At 57.0% G+C, this 20,585-nt stretch overlaps 2 protein-coding genes across 2 annotated transcripts; one reads left to right on the top strand and one right to left on the bottom strand.

Annotated features, from left to right (window-relative positions):
* The first annotated feature begins 4,711 nt into the window (after positions 1-4,711).
* ASB6 (ankyrin repeat and SOCS box containing 6) lies at positions 4,712-10,198 on the top strand. Its single transcript, XM_066332725.1, has 7 exons — positions 4,712-4,741; positions 5,948-6,124; positions 6,552-6,733; positions 7,113-7,219; positions 7,510-7,618; positions 8,107-8,193; positions 8,373-10,198. The coding sequence occupies exons 2-7, from the start codon at positions 6,012-6,014 to the stop codon at positions 9,050-9,052; spliced, it is 1,278 nt and encodes a 425-aa protein (XP_066188822.1). The 5' UTR covers positions 4,712-4,741; positions 5,948-6,011; the 3' UTR covers positions 9,053-10,198.
* A 727-nt stretch (positions 10,199-10,925) lies between these two features.
* On the bottom strand, positions 10,926-14,273 carry NTMT1 (N-terminal Xaa-Pro-Lys N-methyltransferase 1). Its single transcript, XM_066332726.1, has 5 exons — positions 14,135-14,273; positions 13,132-13,191; positions 12,174-12,376; positions 11,706-11,958; positions 10,926-11,316 (listed from the first exon to the last, which is right to left on the bottom strand). The coding sequence occupies exons 3-5, from the start codon at positions 12,333-12,335 to the stop codon at positions 11,060-11,062; spliced, it is 672 nt and encodes a 223-aa protein (XP_066188823.1). The 5' UTR covers positions 12,336-12,376; positions 13,132-13,191; positions 14,135-14,273; the 3' UTR covers positions 10,926-11,059.
* Between the last annotated feature and the right edge of the window lie 6,312 nt (positions 14,274-20,585).

Here is a 20,585-nt window from a genome sequence, read left to right as displayed (position 1 = left end):
CCCAGCTGGACATGTCCCTTGTTCCCCGTGCCAGGGCAGCGCTGTGCGCTCAGTTATGCGCTCTGTGTGTATTTTAGAATACAAAAAAATTTGCCCCCAGCCCTCCTGGCTGCTCTCAGGGAGGGGATGGCTGCATCACCCTGAGACCACCAGGCTCAGCACAGCCTCGTGCTGCCCTTCCTTGCCCAGGTACCTGCTTCATCCTGCTTTTCTCCATCACTTCTTGCAGGGACAGACCCTTCCCAGGATGGGGATGACCCCATGTCCCGGAAAAACTGCTCTAGGATCAGCCTGGGGGCTGGAGCCCTCCCCTTTGGAGGACAGTGGTGGCCACTGGCTGGCCAGGGCTGCTGGGGGGCCAGGGCAGTGAGGACCCCAATCCTTGCCCCAGCATCCCCCTCTTGGCTCCAGGGCTGGGAACATCTTGCTGTGATTATTTGGGGAGGGGCTGGTCTCGGCCCATGGAGGGGCGAGGGCAGAAGTGGGGGATGGAGCAGCCCCATCCCCGTTTATAACCCTCTTTCTCCTCCTTGTTTAGGGCCAGACCTTATTCTTGAACTGTCTGGCTTTTCCAGGGGAGACGGCTTCCCTCAGCCCGTGGCATTAAATAATTAAATGGAGGGAATAATCGTCGGTGAAACCCCCTTGGGTTCGCACTTCCTCGGGCCCTGTGATTGCTGATATTTTTTTGGTTGAAATATGACCTTTTTTATGATCAAAGCGGATCAGAGTTCCAAATTAAATTTAAAAAAAAAAAAAAAAAAAAAAAAGAAAAAAGGAAAAAAAGAAAGAAGGGCAAGCATTTTCTTTTTTTCCCAGTCCTAGCGGTCTGGTAAAGTTTCTTTAGACATGCAAAGATTTACACACCTTTCTGCAGGGTGCCTTAAATTACCCTCCAACTCTTTACACATTTCCATGAGCAGAGCAAGAACAGTAAGTCATTGAGAAATTAACTGGCCTTTCAGTAATATCCCGTGTCGGCCTTTCAGAAGGAGAATGTCTAATGACTTTTTTGAAGTAGAGGTCAGGGTTTGCTTTTTTTAAATAAAACAATCTGTATTAATGCAATTTCCTTTTTAGCTGTAGGATTTGCCCTTTTTTTTTTTTTTTTTTTTTTTTTTTTTTTTTCTCCCTCAGCATCATTTTTTTTAACACCACCAGCCACACGAGGCATCCCAAGCAAGACCTGGTTGTTTGAAATACACACTCCTGGTGTTTCCTAACCTGCTTGTGCAAGCTCTTCTCATTTATATTTTTGGTAAAAATTGTGTTTTAAAACGGACTTCGGAGCTGAGAAGGTGGCTCTTGGCTTTGGGCAAAATGTGTGTGGTGCAGAGACAAAGCTGAGCAGGTTTGCTGTACCTGACACTGGGTTTTGCTGAGCTGGGTGTGAGCTCTGAGCTTTGCTGGGCCAGAGCTGTTGGGCTGGTGAACCAGAGGCACTGAATTGGCAGGGCTGAGATCCTCAAGGTGAGGATCTGTCTGGCCACAGCCTGCCAGGTTTGCAGCCCATGGGGTGAACGTGTTTCTGTGTGCCAGTCCTTCATCTTCCTCTCAAAAAAAAACCCAAAAATTTAAAATATTACATTTTTTGACAATCTTTGTGTTTTCCTAGGGGTTTCCTGATATTCCTCTCACGCTGTGCTAACACCTTGTCCCTTCCATGGTGCTCAGCATGGCACAGATGTGGATGTGCTCTGCCAGCCCCAGCCCTCTCCTCACCCCAAACCCATGGGCTGGGGCACTGTAGCCTCCTTGGAGCACTGCCTGGGGTGGTGCTGCTCCTTGTGGGACCCAGGTGCTCCTTCCTGACATTCCCAAAGTCTTGCCCCGTGGGTGTTCTGGTGCAGAGAAGCTGGGCTGGCTCATCCCCAGCCCGGAGTCTTTTCTGACACTGGCGTTGCACCTCTGCTGCACCCTGAGGAGGATGTTGGGAGTAAGGAGGTGGGCAAGAGGAGAAGTGTGGGGGATGGTGGGGGCTTGGCAGTGCCTGGCCAGGACCAGAAATGGCTCCTGGGGTGGGTGGGTGCCCAGCCCCGTGTCCTGCCCAGGCTGGGGAGCAGAGCAGCCCCTCCAGCCCCAGGCATTGGGCAGGGGCCAGGGCAGTGCCACTCACAGGGGTGACAGCTGGAGGAGTCCCCGTGGCCGGCCCTGCCTGTCCCAGCAGGAATGGTATTTCTGTATTTACTGAGCAACTCCTCTTTCTCCCTCCATCCCTGCCAGACCCCAAAAGTACAGCATGCCCTCTCCTCCTCCTCTCCCCTCCAGCCCTCACAGCTCCCCCCATTGCCTCCTAGCTCCCTGTCTCTGTGGACAGTGGCATTATAAAACACCCCAGCCAGCCCCTTGGTGAAGCTTTTTCTCCCAGCTTTCTCATTCCTCCTCTTTCTGCCTCTCTTTTGCTCTTTCTTTCTCTCCCTCTCTTTCTTTCCCTGCCAGGAATCCCAGTCAGTCCCAGATGAACCAATACTCTGTGGCTCTGCTATTTCCCTTTTATTCCCCCCTCCTTCAACAGCGAGATGGGAAAAGAGTGAACTAAAAAAAAAAAAAAAAAAAAAAAAAAAAAAAGAGAGAGAGAGAGAGAAAGAAAGAAAGAAAAAAAATCAAAGCAGCACATATTGGATCCAGATGTGCTTACAGCCCTTTCCAGCAATTTAATTAAATTCCCCCAGACAGCCAGGAGGATTTCTTAATGATCAAATTTCCCTGGCTTTCCTCCTAAAATGCCCCTCTTTCTTCGGCTGGCTGTTGCTGTGTCTCCCTGATGGATGGCCAACTCGCATTCTTCTGAGCCCGCCCCGCCAAGGCCATGGGGAGGAAGGGGGCAGAGCCCAGCGCTGTGATTCCAGCCAGGCACTGCAACACCCCATCCAGCCATGGGGCCACCACTGGCCCTGCTGGCCAAATTTCTGCCCCCAGGAAATGTGGGGATGGGCAATTATCTGTGTCTTGTGGTGCGGTCATGGCAGGGACACTCCAGGGGAGGACTCACTGCGCTGGTGGGAAGGGCTCAGCCCATGGCTGTCCCGGTTTGTCACCTCCCAGGGCTGGTTTGGAGCCAGGTTTGGTCCCACGCTGTGTCTCCAAAGCCTCCTTTGAAGCTGGGGGTTACCAGGGTGGGCACAAAGCCTCTGTGGGGCTCCTGGAAAGGCACATTTGGGCTGCCACGGCCCTTTGGGTGGTGTCCCCTCTCGTCCTCAGGGACAGCACGGCCGGGGTCAGAGGTGGAGGTGGGATGACCCTGCCCTGCCAGCCCTCCTTTCCCAGCCAACAGCAGGAGTTGGGAGCAGAGATTTCTCCCCAAAACGGTGTCTCTGGACACCTGCACGGTCCCCACCAGTGTCACACACAGGGACGGGGGCTGTGTCTGGGGCTGCCACTGTAACTGGGGGGGTCCAGGGTTTTCCTGGACCATGGAGGGTTTGGGCTTCACTGGGAGCGCAGAGGGCCCCGGCTGTGGCTTTACCTGGTGGCAGCAGGAGGCACCGGGACTGGAATGAGGGTCTCAGCTGCCCAGCCCACCCGAAGCGGGATCCCACAGCCAGGCTGCTCTGGTGTGAAGCCAGCTCAACCCTCTATGCAGAGGGACAAATCCCCACCATCCCTCATCATCCTTGCTGCTTTCCCCCTCTGCTCCGTGCCCAGGGTTGGATGGGGTTATTTCCACCCCTCCTGAGCAAACACGGCGATGACACCGCCCAAACCCCACTCGAGGGGACTGCTGTGCTGCGAGGGCGGGCACGGGCCAGCTGCCCATCGGGGTGTCACCGCACAGCACCAAGGCCCGCTGGCACCAGGGCCACCAGCCACCCTGCAAAGGTGGGTGCGGGGTCCAGGGGCTCCAAGCACTGGGGTCTCCCACTCCGGCACCCCACTTTGTGTAGGGAAGGGTGGGAAACGGCGGGGACAGTGACAGCATGTCACAAAAATGCCCAGCCGGCGCGTCCTCTCGCCCCCTCTGCCCCGGGGCCGCAGCCGCCTGCTGGAATCTGGAAGCGCTCCACCGGAATAAAATAAATACGTAAATAGGAAACTTAAGGCGGCTTCAGTTATTGCCGCTCTCCCGAGCTCCCCGCGCTGGCAGATTCCACCAGAATAATAATAAAAATAATGATTATGATAATAGTACCAATAAATCCTGGGCTAATGTTTCCCCTGGTAGCTCTTTCAGCAGGGGAGGCTCCGGGCGCTGTGGGCAGCAGCACCGGAGTGACCCCGAGCCCCGGGGAGGCTGCAGCCACTGGGGGCCACCCCACAGCAAAGCCAGCCCGGCCTGGGTCCTCCGGGGGGAGAGGGGACATCCAGGGAAAAGGGGGACACCCGGGGGAGCGGCCACCCAGGGATGGGGGACACCCGTGCAGGGGGGACACATGGGGAAGGGGGGACATTCGGAGAAAAGGGGGACACCTGGCGGGGGGAGGACACCGGGGAAGGGGATACTCGGGGTGTGACATCCGTGGGAGAGGGGACCCCCCCTGGGGGGACAGAGCGGGGACACCGGGCGCGTTCCCGCCTCCCGCGCGCGGCCGCGTGCTGCCCCCTGCTGGCCGCGCCCCTGAGGCCACGCCCCCTTGAGGCCACGCCCACACGGGCGGCAGCATTGTGAGCCCGCCCCTTCCAGCGAGGCCACGCCCCCGCTAGGCCACGCCCTCATAGCAGAGACCACGCCCCCTCGCTCAGCCCCGCCCCCGCGGTTCCTGCCTCGGTTCCGGTTCCGGTTCCGGTTGCGGTGCCCGGGCAGGTGAGGCGCGGCGGGGCCGGGGCTGAGCCGTGAGGGGCGGGCGGTGCCGGCACCTTCCCTTCCCTTCCCTTCCCTTCCCTTCCCTTCCCTTCCCTTCCCTTCCCTTCATTCCCTTCCGTTTCTTCCTCCTTCCCTTCCCTTCCACTTCCCTTCCCTTCCCACTTCCCTTCCCCTTCCCTTCCTCCTTCCCTTCCTTCCCTCCCTTCCCTTCCCCCTCCCTTTCCCTTCCCTCCTTCCCTTCCCTTCCCTTCCCTTCCCTTCCCTTCCTTCCCTCCTTCCCTTCCCTTCCCTCCCTTCCCTTCCCGTCCCTTCCCTTCCTTCCCTCCCTCCCTTCCTTCCCTTCCTTCCTTCCCTTGTCGCTCGGGGGCTCGGGGCCGCCGGCCGAGGTGCACTGGAATCTGTCAGTGTTTGTTTGTGAAAACGACCTGCGGTTTATGGAATCGTTTGGGGTTTTTTCCCCCGCTATAGCCTGATCTGCCTCCTCAGAGAAAGGAGTGATGGGCGTGTTTAATACATCTAAAAATATGCAGCCCATTCAACCCGTCCGTGGAGCATACCCGTAATTATTTATTTGCACGTGCGTGCTGATAATAGCAAAAATATTTCCACTTTAAAGCGTTGTAAAACAGACAAACAAATTAGGTTTACTTTCTATTAGCTTATTTTTGTTTGACTATTTAACTTAAATAAGAATGATAAGGAAATGAAAATGTGCGTTTCAGAGATCTTTTTGTGTAGCGATCTCCAGGCAGGGTCCTGTCATTCATCCCGCCGGGGTCTGGGGGCTCCTGCCCTTTCCTCGCCGTGGGCTGCAGGAGATTTTGGGGCTTTTTGGGGTTGCATCCAGTGCACTGGGGGAGTCGGTGGTCCCTGGGGTGGCTCCAGCCCCCTCTCCCATAAAAGCCAGGCAGGGCTTTGCTGGTTCCAGACACCCCGGGGCGCTCAGAGCACCCGCAGCCCTCGGGGCTCTCGGCAGAGCCTCTGCAGCGGGGCTTTGTCCCAGCCTGGCTCCGCCTGCGGCGATCCCGTGCTGTGCCCCGATAACCGCGGTGTGCAGCTCTGCGTGCGGGAGATAATTTGGAGACACCAAATTGGTGTGTGGGAGGAGATCCCTGCGCTGGGCTGGGCTGCGTTTATATAAGGAGCGGGGGAGGCTGTGTTTTCTTCTCCGTTCAAACCTGCTGAAAGCCTTGTTTGTTTTGAAAGGAGGGAGAAGGCCCTCGGAGAGGGGGCCTGGGTGCTGGAGGCCCCCGGGCAGGGGCAGAGCACGATGCCTTTCCTGCACGGCTTCCGCAGGATCGTCCTGGAGTACCAGCCGCTGGTGGATGAGCTCCTGGGGCTGCTGGCCACGCCCGACACGGAGAGGCAGAGCTCCCTGGACAGGTAACAGTAACAGCAGGGGGATGAACGGCCCGGGGTGTTTTTGGGGGTGGTTGGAGCTCAGGGATGTGGCTGAGGTTGGACAGCATTGGCTTGGGGCAGCCCCCAGTCCTGGGGAGCAGCTCATCCCACAGACCCTCCTTTTGCTGCTGTTCTTTGGGAATGTGGAGATGGAGCAAGGCAAACACAGGAACCTATGGGTGCTCCCAGGAACAGCCCTTTCTGCCTGACCCCTGACAACAGAGCCTAAACTGGGGCTCAGCTGAGACCCTGAAACTGCTGTGTAACCCCACCACCAGCAGCTGGAGACCCACTGGGTACAGGATCAGAGGGAAGACCAGGGATTTTCCTTCTTCCTTGGTGCCACTTTGACCCTTGCACACCTGAGCTATGTTCACTGAGTAACTGCTGGGTTTTTGTGTGTCTCAAGCCCTGCCTGCCTGGACAGTGACAGGAGCCAGCTCTCAGCTGTGAGAAGAGTCCTGGAGAGGGAGACCCACTCCCCATTTTATAAGGAAGGTGTGAGCTATGCCCTGCTGAAGGTCACTGAGCTGGGGCTCGTGCCTGCTGCAGAAATCCTCCTGGAATTTGGTGCTGACCTCAGCTTTGAAGGTGAGGCTGGTGGGAATGGGGCTGGGCCAGAGGGAACCACCTTCTCATCAGCAGATGAGAAGCTGCCCTGGGAGGTGGGGATAGCTGGGGCAGAGGGAAGGGGATGCTGCCAGCTCAGACCACTCCTGCTCCTTGCTGGAGTAGTGTGGATATGCCTTGTGGAGACCCAGCCACGAGGATAGACCGAGGGACACCAGGGACCTGGGGGCTTTTGGCAGGATGGAGCCATTGGAACAGCAGGACCCGGTGTGCCTGTGACAGCCCTGTTTTCACAGGTGTCACTGTGCTCCCAGGGCCCTCCTCAGCTGTCCCACTCTTGGCAGGTGCTGGGGCCGTTTCGGGGAATTTCTTTGTTCTCTCTGACTGTTTTTACCCTCAGACCCTGTCACCTACTACACCCCCCTGCACATGGCGGTGCTGCGCAACCAGCCAGACGTGGTGGAGCTCCTGGTGCACCACGGCGCCGACATCAACCGCAGAGACCGGGTACGGCTCCGCTGCCGGGGCACGGCCCTGCCGAGGCCCCCAGCCTCAGCTGTGTGGGCACAGCCCTCCTCTTCCCTCCTCCTGGGCCTCCCTGCCTGCTGCTTCCCCTTGGCACATCGCTGTGCCCGCTGCCCGCAGTGCTCTGCCGCTGTGGCAGAAGGTCGAGTTGGCTTTGGCTGAGCCCCTGCCTTGGAGCAACGAGTGGGGGGAGGCTGGAGAGACAAGACAAAGCCCCAGTAGTGACACTCACAGTCTTGAGTACCTACTGGTGTTTTCTAACTGTTTTGCAGATCCATGAGAGCAGCCCCCTGGACCTGGCCAGCGAGGAGCCCGAGCGGTTGCCGTGCCTGCGGCGCCTGCTGCAGCTGGGGGCTGATGTCAACGCCGCTGACAAGAATGGTCTGTGCACCCCACGGGGCTCCCCCAGCTGAGGGTGGGCTGGGGCAGGGCACAGGGATGGGGCCATCTGCTGCTGCACCTGCTCCCTGCTTAGATGGGTTTGGGAGTTAGGAGGTAGCTGCCGGAACCTCCCTGTGCTTGGTATTTTCTCCTGGTGTGTTGCCTGTGTGAAGAGGGGTGAACCTTGCTCTGTGCAGTCCAGGGGAGGTGGGATGGGGCTGTGCCTCTGGTGTCCTGTGGTGCCCACTTATTCTAAAATTCACTCTGCCATGGCACATATACCCACTGAGGCCACCATGAGCCCTGCACGTGTGGCCTGTGACTGTCTCACAGCTGGGCACCGTCATGGGGATGGTGGAAGCCTCTGCCAGGAAAAGGGTTGTCATTCTCTGTGTTTGGCTGTCTGGTGGGTGGGGTGGATTGTTTTCCTTCCTGTCTTTTGGGGTGTCACCTCGTTGTCCTGTGACTGACTGATTGCTCCATTGCAGGGAAGACAGCACTGCTGCATGCCCTGGCCAGCAGTGACAGTGGCCAGATCCACAACACTGACAGCATCCGTCTCCTGCTGGAAGGAGGTAAAGAAAACTTTCTCCCCTTTCTGGGCTGGCTGATTCTTTGTGCAGCACCAGGCACTGCCCTCCTGACTCCTTTATGTTCCCACTAGGTCAGAGTAAAGCCCAGGGGTGCTGGAGTTGGTGCTGGCCTGGGCTCACACTCTGCAGTGTCAGTTACATTCTCTGTCCCTTTCCTGCAGGTGCAGATGTCAGGGCTGCCACCAAAGATGGTGACACTGTCTTCACCTATGTCATCTACCTGCTGGGAGAGATGGCATACAGCTACACTGAGGAGGAAGCCGAGGACATCGAGCGCTTCTGCTTCTGTGTCACACAGCTGCTGCTGGCCCACGGTGCCAACCCCAGCGAGTGCCCAGCCTCAGAGTCCCTCACACACTTCTGCTTAAAAAGCTTCAAAGACTACTTCCCACTGCTTCGGTTCTTGCTGGAGTCAGGTGCTGCCTACAACTGCTCCCTCCATGGTCCCTCGTGCTGGTCTGGCTTCCACATCACCTTTGAGCACCTCTGCTGGCACCTCAGTCGCTTCGAAGATGAAACCTATTCCACAGACCTCATCCAGAAGGGTCAGACTCTGCTGGAGCTCATGATGGCCAGTTCACAAGCCATCCAGCTGCCCAGCAATTTTGAGGTCAACACCAGTAGCTGCAGGTTCCATGGGGAGAAGGTCCAGACTCTGTTCTGCTCTCTGAAGCAGCTGGAGCACTCACCACAGGCACTGAAACACCTCTGCAGGGTGTTCATCCGGCAGCGCCTCAAACCGTGGCCAGTGGATGACAAAATCAAGGCTCTGCCTCTCCCAGACCAGCTGAAGTGGTACCTCCGCATCGACCACGCTGCTGCTGGCCACGGGGGCCTGTGAGCCTGACAGTGCCTGTCTGCTCCCTCCACAGTCCTGCTGTGCCTACTGCCACCACCTCTCTGCTCTGAGACAGTTTTCTCTGCAGCGAGAGGTGCTGCCCGTGGAGTCCCTCTCTGTGGCATTCTGGGGGCGGTTTCTTGGGCACAACATCACACTTGTGTTTGTGAAGGTCTTGTTGCTCTGGGGCACGTCCTGGGGAGGCAGAGCTGCTGGGCACAGGGCAGCTGAATACTGGGGCTGGTTTGAGGGAGATTAAGCAAAGGCCTGGGGGCAGGATCAGTAGGTTGGGGGCTGTGACTGGACAGGCAGCCTGGCCCCTCTCCCCCAGCCCTGCCATGGTGGGTGACGCAGTGCCTTAGGTGTCCAGTGGAGTTGAGAGATGCCTCGTGGTGCTGGGAGAAGGAGGAGGTGTTCTGGCTTTCCTGCCTCTGGTCCTGGTGGTGGAAGCCACGTCCTGTGGGTGTGGGTGCCTTCCTTGCTCAGTGTGCATTTCTGACACCGGGGATGGGAGTGAAGGGAAGTGGGGCTGGCACCAGTGCCTGACTGCTCCATAACCTCTGAGTTTCTGTGCCCCATCCTGGCACAGAGAACCACCCACCAAGGACATCTCAAGAGTTCCTGGGTTCCACAACACAAATGGATGTTTCCTAACTTCATTATGTGTTCCCTGTGCAAGGATGAGGAAGGGGCAGTCAGCAGCTGAGTGCCCTGTGCCTCCCTCCCCATTCCTTGGCTTTTTCCCTTGGTGACCACTCCCAGGATGTTATTCTCCAGTGCCTCCTTCCCAGGAGCAAGGAATTGCTGCAGCTGGAGTGCTCGTGTTCCAGCCTTGTCACAGCTGCCTGGCTCCCCTTTCTAGGCACCTGCTTCCTCGTGACGTGCCAAAGACTGGCAACAGAGCTGAACTCCACAGAGTTTTGTTGGTTTTTATTGTTTTTTATGGGGGACAGATGCAGAAGATGAAGAGGAAAAACCTGTTCTAAGACAGTTTGTGTCAGGTGGATCTGGGATTCACTGCCAGTTGGAACTGGAACTGTGTGCCCTGATGAACTGGTGCTTTAAAAAATCCAGTAATGTGATCAAATTCTGCCCTGGTGTCTGGAATGGGAACTAAACAATTTTAAACGAGGCTTTCTATAACAACAACACGGGCTTGTTTTTCCTCAGGAAATGTGGGGTGGAGGACAGGAGTGGGGGAGATGGCTGGAGGGTCGAGCTGCAGCAGACTCTGCACCTGGGCTCACCCCTCACGCTGCTCCGCAGGTGTTGGCCACCTTGGGTCAGTGGCCAGACCTGGGTAAATGAGGGGAGTACGGCCCAAGAGGAGATGGGAGTGTTGAAAGCCAGGAGATGGTGTGGGGTGCTGGGAGAGCAGCTGCAGTGTCACAGCAATGGAGCTGGAGGGGTCTGGGAGCAGCTCACACCACAGCAGTGCACTCCCAGGGTTGCAAGGCTTTGTCTGGGATCCCCCTATCCCTGGAGAAGGATGTGGGGGACTCGGAGGACACATGCCTCCCTTTTTGCTGCCCGTGTAGGTGACCTGCTCAGGGGTTTAAAGGTGAGGCCCCCTCAAAGCCCCAGTGTTGCCTCCCCACGCCAACACAGGGAAAGAGCAGAGGCTTCTCCCCTTTGCCTTACCCAGCTCATTGCTGAGCAGCAGCAAGGGGTCAAACACCCAAGCAAGGAATGGAGCCCAGTCCATCCCAAAGGCGCCCCAAGCTCCCGCTCATGAGCAGGAGCCCTGTGCACTGCAGTCAGCAACCTGCAGCTGCCCACGGATCACCTTGTGCACGGGAGACCCTCTTTCTCCTGTCCAGAGCCCCCGAGGGTGGCACAGAGCCAACATGCATCTGACAAACCTCACGTGCAGAAGTGCAACAGCAGGAAAATGTATTTGGCAAACACCTCTTTTCACAAACAGCAGCAACTTGGAAGACAAAGTCCCGTCCTTGTCACCAGCCCCTGGAAGGGGAGTCACGACACGGGAGAGACCTTCTCCCGCTGCCCTCATCTCATGGCAAAGGTGTAGACGTGGTAGATCTCATCAGGGAAGTTCTCCTGGCGCTCCTCAGCCAGGAGGTGCAGCCCAGCTCTGCGGATGATCTTATGGACCACGTCCAGGTCCCGGCAGACGCTGCTGTCCACATCGTCCATGATCACACCCTCCTGAGCCATGTTGTCCTTGATGACCACGATGCCGTTGGGCCGCAGGCCGGCACGGCAGCGCTTCAGGAAGTCGGAGAGGTGGTTGTCAGTGAGATGTCCTGGAAGGGCAGAGCAGGGCTTAGAGGGCAGAGGGTGAGCAAGGGGAGGAAACCCAGAAGCTGCATTTGGGATCCCTCCTGATCCAAGTGGCCAAATATTTGAGACATTTGCAGGGGAAGCTTTAGCTTAGGGGTGTCCAACTTGTGTCTCACTACTCAACTCCATGCAACCCACCCCTGTGCCTCAGGGCTTGGGGGAAAAGACTCTTGGGGAAAAAGGTACAGGGCCCCTTCATGCAATGGGGGTCAGCTGCCCACCCCAGGCCCCCACCCATGCTGTGATGCTCATTCTCCACACAGACCTCAAGCTGCTCTCCCCAGTGCACAGGGCACCTGCCCCTCAAGAGAACAGGACAGGCTGGAAAGACCCCACAAGCAGTGCCCCTCACCGATGACCCACTGGATCCAGATGACATCATAGGAGTTTGGCTCAGGGCTGAAGTCTTGGAGGCCACAGCAGAAGTAGTTGCGCACGCGCCTGCCCTCCTCGCCCAGGTAGCTCTTGGCCTTGGTGAGGAAGTCCTCTGTCACATCCACCATGTCCACTGTCTTGAAGAGGGGCAGCAGCAGGCGCTTGGTGATCCGGCCAATGCCAGCCCCGCAGTCCAGAGCTCGGGTTGTCCCCGTCCGGTTGGGGCCATCCTGCAAGAACCACCGAGAGTGGTGAATCCCTCTGTGAGGAACCCCCAGAGCAGAAATGGAACAACCACACAGGGCAGGACTGGGCTGTAGGGAACCCATTGCAGGGTGAAGCTCTCTCAGCATGCAGCAGAGGATCCCATGGAGCAATTCATGAGGGAAGAGCCCAGCTCCACGCTGGGAGAAGGGTGGGGTTTTTAGGAGCACTACAAACCTACCCGCAGAAACCTCTGCAGGAACTTCCTGGAGCTGTTGATATCGATGCTGGAGATGTGGCCATAGCCCCCCAACATGCCATCCACCGTGGCGGGCACATCCTTCCAGTACTTCTCTGCCTTGGAGTAAAACTCAAACTCGTTCTCCACCACCTCGCTGGTCATGCTGGCCAAGGGCACGCGCCCACACGGGACTCACTGCTCCCCTGGGATGGGAGAACCCCAAACCAGCAAGGAATGAGTCAGCTCTGCCAGTACCCCAACATCTGTTTGTCACCCCTTCCCAGGGCTACTGCAAACTCCAAAAACCTTCAGCTGAGAGCAAGAAGGAACAAAGATCTAAATCCTGGTGATTTAGACCAAGAAGCCCAGAACCCCTCCCTGGGCAGATGCCTCAGCCAGAACAGCCATGACACAGCCTTGCTCAGCAATACACCCAATTATATGATTATTTTTTAAGGCTGATCCACCATTTTAACCTATTTTGCCTCTGCTTTCCCTGTCTTAAGATTTTACAGATTACATGTTTATGTGTGGCGACAACCCCATCGGTCACCTCCAATTACATCTGGAGTTGCTAAAAGTTATCCTGAGCACCTACCTGAGGATTGTAAATCTCAGCCGTGACCATAAGTTAGATATTTGCAATATAATAAAGTCAAGGTATAATCAGCAATACAAGCTATAAATCCCCCCCAGGCATCTCATAATTCAAACCACTGTGGATTTGATTAACTGCGCTGGGGATTAGAAACTAGATTTAAGGTGGCCAAAGGGTAAATTCAAGGACTTCAAACACCTTTACAAATAAAGAAATATATAGAGTTCGTGGCTTGAATTTGCTGGCAAATACCCCATTAGACACAAAACCTTTTCTATGGCAGCTTAGACAGGTTTGGTGGCCCCACGTGGCCTTGAACAGCCTAGGGATAGGAAAGGGGGACATGGCATTTCAACTTACAGGTCACCGGTGGAAATCCAGTTTGGCTCAGTGGTGCCAGGAGCCGGTCTCTGCTGTGATCTAGGAGCAGGGAAGATGGGATTTAAGTGCCAAATCACTCCTCTAGTCCTGTAAGTGTAACCGTGGTCCCAGGAAACCGCAGGTCAGAGACACCCCAGCCCCACAGACACACTCCTAGGGAGGCTGGGAGACAGGAGTTGCTGCGGCCCTTTAGCTCAGAGGCTGAGCCACGAGCGCAGCCAGTGCACGGAGGAGGTTCTGGCTCCACTCTGAGCAGCGCTCCTCTGATGCCACGGGCTGGGACCCAGGCTCACCCTCCCGGCACTGACCCCATTCCTTGGCCTGGGTTTGGCTTGGTGAGTCCCTGGTGACTCATTTTTCAGGGTGTCACAGGCTACCAGCACAGAGAGAGAGCACCCAGCCCGCCTAACCCCAACCTAAACCTGAACCCGAACCCTTCCTGCTGCCCCAGGAGCCCCTGAAACGCGGCCGGTGCTGGCCGGTGAAGGGCAGGACTCGCCCCACGAGGAAGGTCACAGGGCGTGGGGGGGTCACCTCAGTGTGGGGCGCCGAGCCCCGGAGCCGCTCGCAGGCCGGGGAGCGGCGGGGGCAGCGGCGCACGGGCGGCGGTCCCCAGGCTGAGGGGGGTGACTGTGCCGCCACGGGGGGCACGGGGTCCCATCCCGGGCCCGGGGGGTGTTGCAGCAGCCCTGTGCGGTGCGAGGGGCCGGTCTCCGGTGCAAGGCCCGATCCGGCGGGGCTTTCACCTCCCGCCCATCGGGGCTGAGCCGCCCCCCGCTCAGGCCCGCGGCTCTGCACCCTGCGGGCCGCCGGGCGCTGCCCTACCCCGGATCCGGCCCGGGCAGCTCCGCCGGCCGCTCCCGGCCCCCCCCCAGCGGCCGCGGCCCGGGGAGAGGCGTGTCGGGCAGTGCCGGGCGGTGCCGGACCGTGCCCGGGGCCGCCGCTCCCTCAGGCCGCGGCCGCGACCCCCGCCCCCCGTTACCTCCGGCGGCGGCCGCGCGCTGCCCCCCCACGGCACGGCCGGCCGCGGGGACCAACCAGGCGGCGGCGTGGCTGTGATGTCACTGTGACGTCACGGGGAAGGGGCCTGCCCTGCCCTTCCTCTGCCGCCCGCGCGGGGGCGCTGCGGGACGGGGCCCGGGGGTGGTCAGCGCTCGGACGGACTGGGACAGGCGGGGGCGGACTGGGGCGGACCGGGATGGACTGGGATGGACTGGGATAGGCGAGGGCGGACTGGGGCGGACCGGGATGGACTGGGATAGGCGGGGGCGGACTGGGGCGGACCGGGCAGCCCAAGGAGAGCCTGCCAGTACGCGCAGATCTTGAAGGGCGCTCTGCCACGGGGGCCCGGCCGGCTGGCACTGAGGTGGCGGGGCCCAGGGTCGCCAGAACAAGTAACCCCGGGGTGTCCTAGCCGGGCTGCTGTCCCTGTCCCGGCTCCTGCCCCGGTCCTGTCCCGCCGTTGTCCTTGTCCCGGTCCCGTCCCGTCCCGCCGTGTCCCGTCGTGGCCGCCAGGGGCCGCTGTTGTCCCGCCGTTGCGCTGCCGCCGCCGCGGGAACTTCGGTGCGTCCTGCGGGGGAACGGGACCCGCTTGTGCCACGGCACCGACTGCCCGGTACCGACTGACAGCCCCGGTACCGACTGACATCCCCGGTACCGACTGACACCCCCGGTACCGACTGACACTCCCGGTATCGGCACCCCCGGTACCGACTGATACCCCCGGTACCGACTGACACCCCCGGTACCGACACTCCCGGTACCGACTGACAGCCCCAGCACTGGCCGCTCACACGCCCCTTCACGTACCCGTTGCACCCTGTGCCCGGTGCGGGCACGGAGCCGCTGCTGCCCGTTTCCCCCGCTGTCCCCTCCTCTGCCTGCTCCTGCCGAGGCGGCGCGGGGAGCTGAGGCCTGACAGCTCAGCACAGCTGTGTGTCCCTCTGCAGTGCCCCTGAGACATCCCCTTTGGGGTCCCATCCCTCCTCACCACACCCCAGCAGGACAGGGCTAAGGGGACCTGGGGGTGCCCAAGGCCTTTGGAAGAGGATTGCTGGTGGGACAGGGACAGTGACAAGGCTGGGTTGGCTACAGTCACGGCTGTAGGCAATGGAGGCTGGTGTGGATTCTCTGCTGTCTAATATGACCTGAGTCCTTCCCTTGCCTTCCCCAGAAACGGAGATTCACAAAACCTGTAGAGACAAAATCTGCCTGAAATCACCCAAAGCTGTCAGAGGGCAGTGGCCAGAGGGGCAATGCTGTATGGGCACAGCGGGAGCAGGACCCGTTCCCAGCACCTACCCCTCCCAAAATGTCCAAATGGCCCAAACAAGGTCGTGCTGTCCCCAAAACAAAGCTACTCCCCCCACGGCCATCCAAAAATCCATGGCACAGCCAGCATGTGGTCTCAAGGACAGAGCCCCGTGCCATCTTTCCATGGGGCTTATGCAGAAAGGGAGTCCCCACCTTTGGGCAGGACGACATCAGCCTGGGACAGCTTTTGGGTTCCCAGGTCCCCTGAGTCCCTGTGAAAGGACCTGAATGTGCTGGGGACAGCAGTGAACTGAGTTGGGGGCTGAGAGCTGAGACCAGGAGCGTGTGTTTAGTCAACTGCAGAGCAGGGGACACAGTAAGAGCATCTAGGCACAAAAAGCACTGCTTGCACCTCATTTTGTTTTTCGGGTTTTAAAGAAATGAGGCTCTTTGTCACCAGGGAGGGGACACTGAACAGAGGCTGGTGGCACCTTGCTGCTCACGGGCAGGAGGGGTGTTTGGGAGGTGCGTGGGGGTGGTGATTGTTCCCATTGTTCAGGCACCTGAATGACCCAAACCCACCAGATTTCCCCTCGCCGAAGCTGCCAGCAGCTGTTCCATTGCTCCAGTTGTCACCTGTGTTTTCAAGCAGGCAATGGGCACCTGCATCCCATCCATGCCACGGATCTTCCATGGTGCCTGCAGTATTTGCTGCTTCTGCTTCCCCAACAAAAGGCACTTTTATCCTTTATTTCACTGAGCTGCACTGGGGCTCCTGAAGACTCTTTCCATTAAGCTCCAGCCGCCTCCTCCATCCTTCCCTATTGCCAAAACCCTTCATGATGGCAGGAAGGGAATGGTGCTCCCATCCCCTCCAGGGGCTGAGGCTCTGCTGTGGCCCTTCAGCTTACAATGAATCCTGCAGCAGTTGCCTTAGCTCAGGGCCAGATCTTGTTTGCAAATGTTTCCTTTGATTTTATATTATTGTTGTTATTAATTTCATTAAGGTGACAGAGTGTGGCTGAAAATTAAAAGGAAAACTAAACTGAGTGTCCCTGAGCTCGCCAAGTTTCTGAGCCGAGCTGAGGATGAGGGTCCCAGCATTGAGGACTCCCTGTTGAGTCCCACTCTCTGCTGGACACAGGTCCAACCTTGGGGCCAGTTTGTGCAAAGCCAGATCTGCAAAAAAGAGTGGCAGCAGCGGCCACAGCTCCAGCCACACCGCAGAGCTGCCCGTGCCTTCCTGGGCTCAGCTGCCTCCCCGTGGTCACTGCTGCTGGGAAATGCTTTTCCTCTGACGGGTTTCAATCTTGTCACTCAGTAATTCCTTGTGTGACAAGACAGAAAACACCCCCCAGACCCCTCTCTCCAGCCCATTTGTTTCCCTTTCCCTGCACACCCTCCCTCCTGCTCCCCCTCACTTGCCACCTTCCAAGGCAATCATGGTGCTGCGATTGCTCTTCAGGAATATTTTTTTTTTCTTTTCCCCAGGTGCTTAATCACCCTTATTACCCTTTTCTGATTAATTAATTCAAATTAATTTTGCACTATCATTTTTGAGAAGAGGTGACCAGGATGGCACATGTTGTTGCAGGTGATTTGCAAGGCAGGTCCTGCAGTGCCGGCACAGCCCTTCCCTCGGTGCTGTTTAACCTGGGTCCAGGTGGGCACCTCCTGCCCCGTTTGCTGCCATTAATGGCAATTAACAGAGCACTGAAACTCCAAGGCCATGGGAAGAGCCCTGATGTACTTTTCTGGGATCCACATGGGATGTTCTCACCTTCTCTGCTCTGCCTTGGCAGCAGGGTTCAACCCTGGCCAAACCTGCCCCCATATCCACGTTTGCCCAACTGCTTCAGCCACCCCTGTTGTGCCATGGCCAAGGCTTGGGAAGTCAGAATAAATTAGGTCAGGGCTTCTCCATGCTCTGCCAAGAGCCACCAAGGCACTCAGAGACACAGCAGAGACACGGGTCCCTTCATCACCTCTCATCTTCCAGCACTGATACCAGTCGTCCAGGTACCAGCAGGGGCTTCACCTGTGTTGCCCAAGGGCCTTTGTAGCCAAAAACTGACATAGTTTGGGTGATTCTGCCCTCAAACACAAATACTTTAGGGACAGAGGTAATTTTCTCTGCTCTTTGTTCCAGAAGAAGCTCCTGGGCTGCACCTCATCCCAAGAACCCAGCAAAGAGGAGACGTGGCCTGGATGGCTGCAGCCACACTCTTGCCTTTGTCAGGGTTTCCCTTGTCCCTGTCACCAGCCCCTGATCACTGTCCCCAAGCAGTCTGGAGCTGGTCAGGCACTTCTGCACTTCTGCTGGCCAGGTCTCCACCCAACACAGCTCAGGGCTGGGACCATCCATCCCACCTCACTCCCTCGGCTGCTGGCTCCTGTCAGGAGGCTGCAGCACCACCACCACCACTGCTGACACCCCAGCAGCCCAAAATAGAAAAGACACATTTATTATATGTAGTATAATAGATGTGATAGGCTATAAACTGCAGCTAGTAGATAATGGGTATAATGAATATATATATAAATACTATACATATATAAATACATGTACATAGTGTGAATATAACTGTGTACATATGTGTATATACACATATATAGTGTAAATGGACCCTTTTTCTCCTACATATATTATATATACAGCATACCATATACACCATTCATATATACAAATATATTTGTATAACAAACAGGTATACAAATACCTATCTATCTGATAGGCAGATAGATATAGGTATATGCACATATATATATATATATATATATATATATATATATATATACACACACACATACATAGTATAAAAACATATTTGTGTGTTTGTATGGTATACATTTTTTGGTGAGGGAAAGAGGGAGAGAGAGGGAGTATATTTGTGTGTGTGCACATGTGTAGATCACACTCAAGCTGTCCTGGCTCCCTGGCCAGTGCAGGGCACTGAAGAGGAAGAGGAGGGAGACACGGAGGAAAGGTACAGCAGGGAGGAAAAGAGAGAGAATACAAACCGCTCCAAGTTACCAACGCTCCCCTCTTTGATTAATTGTACTTTCTGTTTGATAAATGTTACTCATGAGTATAAAATATGCAAAGCACTTAGCAAGTTCACACTGTTTAAAGAACTCAACTAACTGAATTAAAATTCGATGATAGAACTGAGCTGCTGAAGAGCAGCGTGGCAGCGCTGTTTGGGGAGCCAGCCCTGGGCCATGGAATCCTGCCCATGCATCCCTCCCTGGAAAACACAGCCACAGCATCATCCAGCCCAAGGGAGGTGGGTGAGTTTGGGGAGGCCACGGGTGGGGGTTTCTTGTGTGGGCCCCAGTGCCCCGGTTGGGTCTCTGTGGGGTGGTGAGGGGCCACTCCAGAGCATCCTCACCCCCAACCCCAGTGCGGGGTTGTTTGCTGGCTTGGATGAGTCAAGGCTAAATTGCTTTAATTTCTAAGTTCTAACCACTGCATCCAAGAAACCTGCTCCAGTGAGCCAGTGGCTCCAGTCTGCCACCCAAACCCCAGCCAGGGGTTTTGGGGCACTGCTGAACCTCAGTGCAGCACCTCACAATCCCACCCTGTGCCCCCCTCACTGTGAACCACCACATCCCATCCTTCCCTCCCGACTCCCTGCACACTCCCAGTGCTGTATCCTTCCAGCCCATTGAAGAAAAGCAACTCAGCCCCTCTTGGCTTTCCCAAAATGGCAGCTGAGCCCCATCAGGTGACAGGGACACCCCTGGCACAGGAAGGCTGAGGGATCCAGTGCCCCTTTGGGAGTCCTGCCAGCTCCTGTCTCTGCCCCAGCTCAGGGGCTGGGGGATGCAGTGAGCACTCTGGGGAGGATGAGTGATCCGGGGAGGATGCAGCAGGAGGATGAAGCGGGAGGATGCAGTGTGGACACCCAGCAGTGTCCCTGGCTCCCAGTGCACAGCACGTGCCCGGCTTGCACTGGCCACACTCCTCGGCCTCCAGCTCTCTGCCATCCCATCATCCCAGGTGAGCACGGCTTGCTGGAGGCAGCTGGGCTTCGAAAGCAGCAGCAGCAGCTGTGTCAGGCAGGTAGCAGCTCCCTCCTGCCTGCAGTTGAGAGGAGAAAGAAAGAGGAAAACCTGGCCTGGATCTGGCCTGACTCTTCCCTCTCTGATTCAAGAACTCCGCTGGAGAGGTTTAAGTTGCTGGAGGACCCACAGGACCCTAAGCCATCATCACCCTGTCCCACAGCACCCCACTGGGAACCTAAAAACATCCTAAAAACAGCCTTAACAGTGATGGAGTTTCAAGTTCGTAATTTCTGTGATGCCAACAAAACCAGACAGAATACTGGTGCTGATGGAAAAAACTCTTCAAGCCTTATTGCCATGGGGTATTTCTTCAGCCCCTCATTCTCCTGAGCCTCCAGCCAAGCCCAGCTCTCAGGGCAAGAAGAACTGGGCAGGGAATGAGCAGGACAGACAGATTTGACATGGGGAAAAGAGAATCTTTTTCTCCAAAGATCGAAGCCTTCACTAGGTGAAAGAATCCCTCTGCAAGGCATGACCCTGCACCTCCTACGGGCAGAGAGACTAAAATAACCCACACTTTGCAAAACTTCCTGGGAGATTTCGGCAGGCGGGGATGAGCTGGTGTGGCACCACAAGGCGCTGCTGCGGAGCCAGTCCCGAGCGCAGCCCCGAGCCCCCGGCGCGGCCCCGGAGCCCCCGGCACATCCCATTGCGGCACGGCCGATGCCGCTCTCTCGGTGGGAAGAAGCCGGCTCAGCTTATCCTTGCAGTTTGAGCAATGATTTCGCCCCTGTGAACCCACCCGGCTGTAAATCCTGGCACAGACAAGCCCCAAACATTCATTTCAGGCAACGCAGTTTGTGTCAGCTCGGCATTAGCATTTGCACTCTTATTAATTAATACTTGTTAAACCAAGACTAAAAATAAAGCGCTCGGCTCCGTGTCTCAGCTAACGCCTGTTTGCCCTCGCCCGGCAGCACGGCTGGGCTGTGGCGGGCTCAGCACCCAGCTGCTCCCTTCTCCAGAGCCAGAACTGGAAGAAAAGGACTGTGCTGAAGCAGGAATCTTGCTAAATGAAACATCACCCTTTTCTGCACCACCTTGGTGGGACAGGCCAGCGTCCCCACCATGGCTATTGGGCATGGGGGAGTGACAGGGACAGCAGTGCACAC

Source organism: Sylvia atricapilla, chromosome 19 (genome assembly GCF_009819655.1).
Source record: "Sylvia atricapilla isolate bSylAtr1 chromosome 19, bSylAtr1.pri, whole genome shotgun sequence".
Lineage (NCBI taxonomy): Eukaryota > Metazoa > Chordata > Aves > Passeriformes > Sylviidae > Sylvia > Sylvia atricapilla.
Note: the sequence above shows the minus strand (reverse complement) of the source record. Positions and strands in the feature narration are given on the sequence as shown.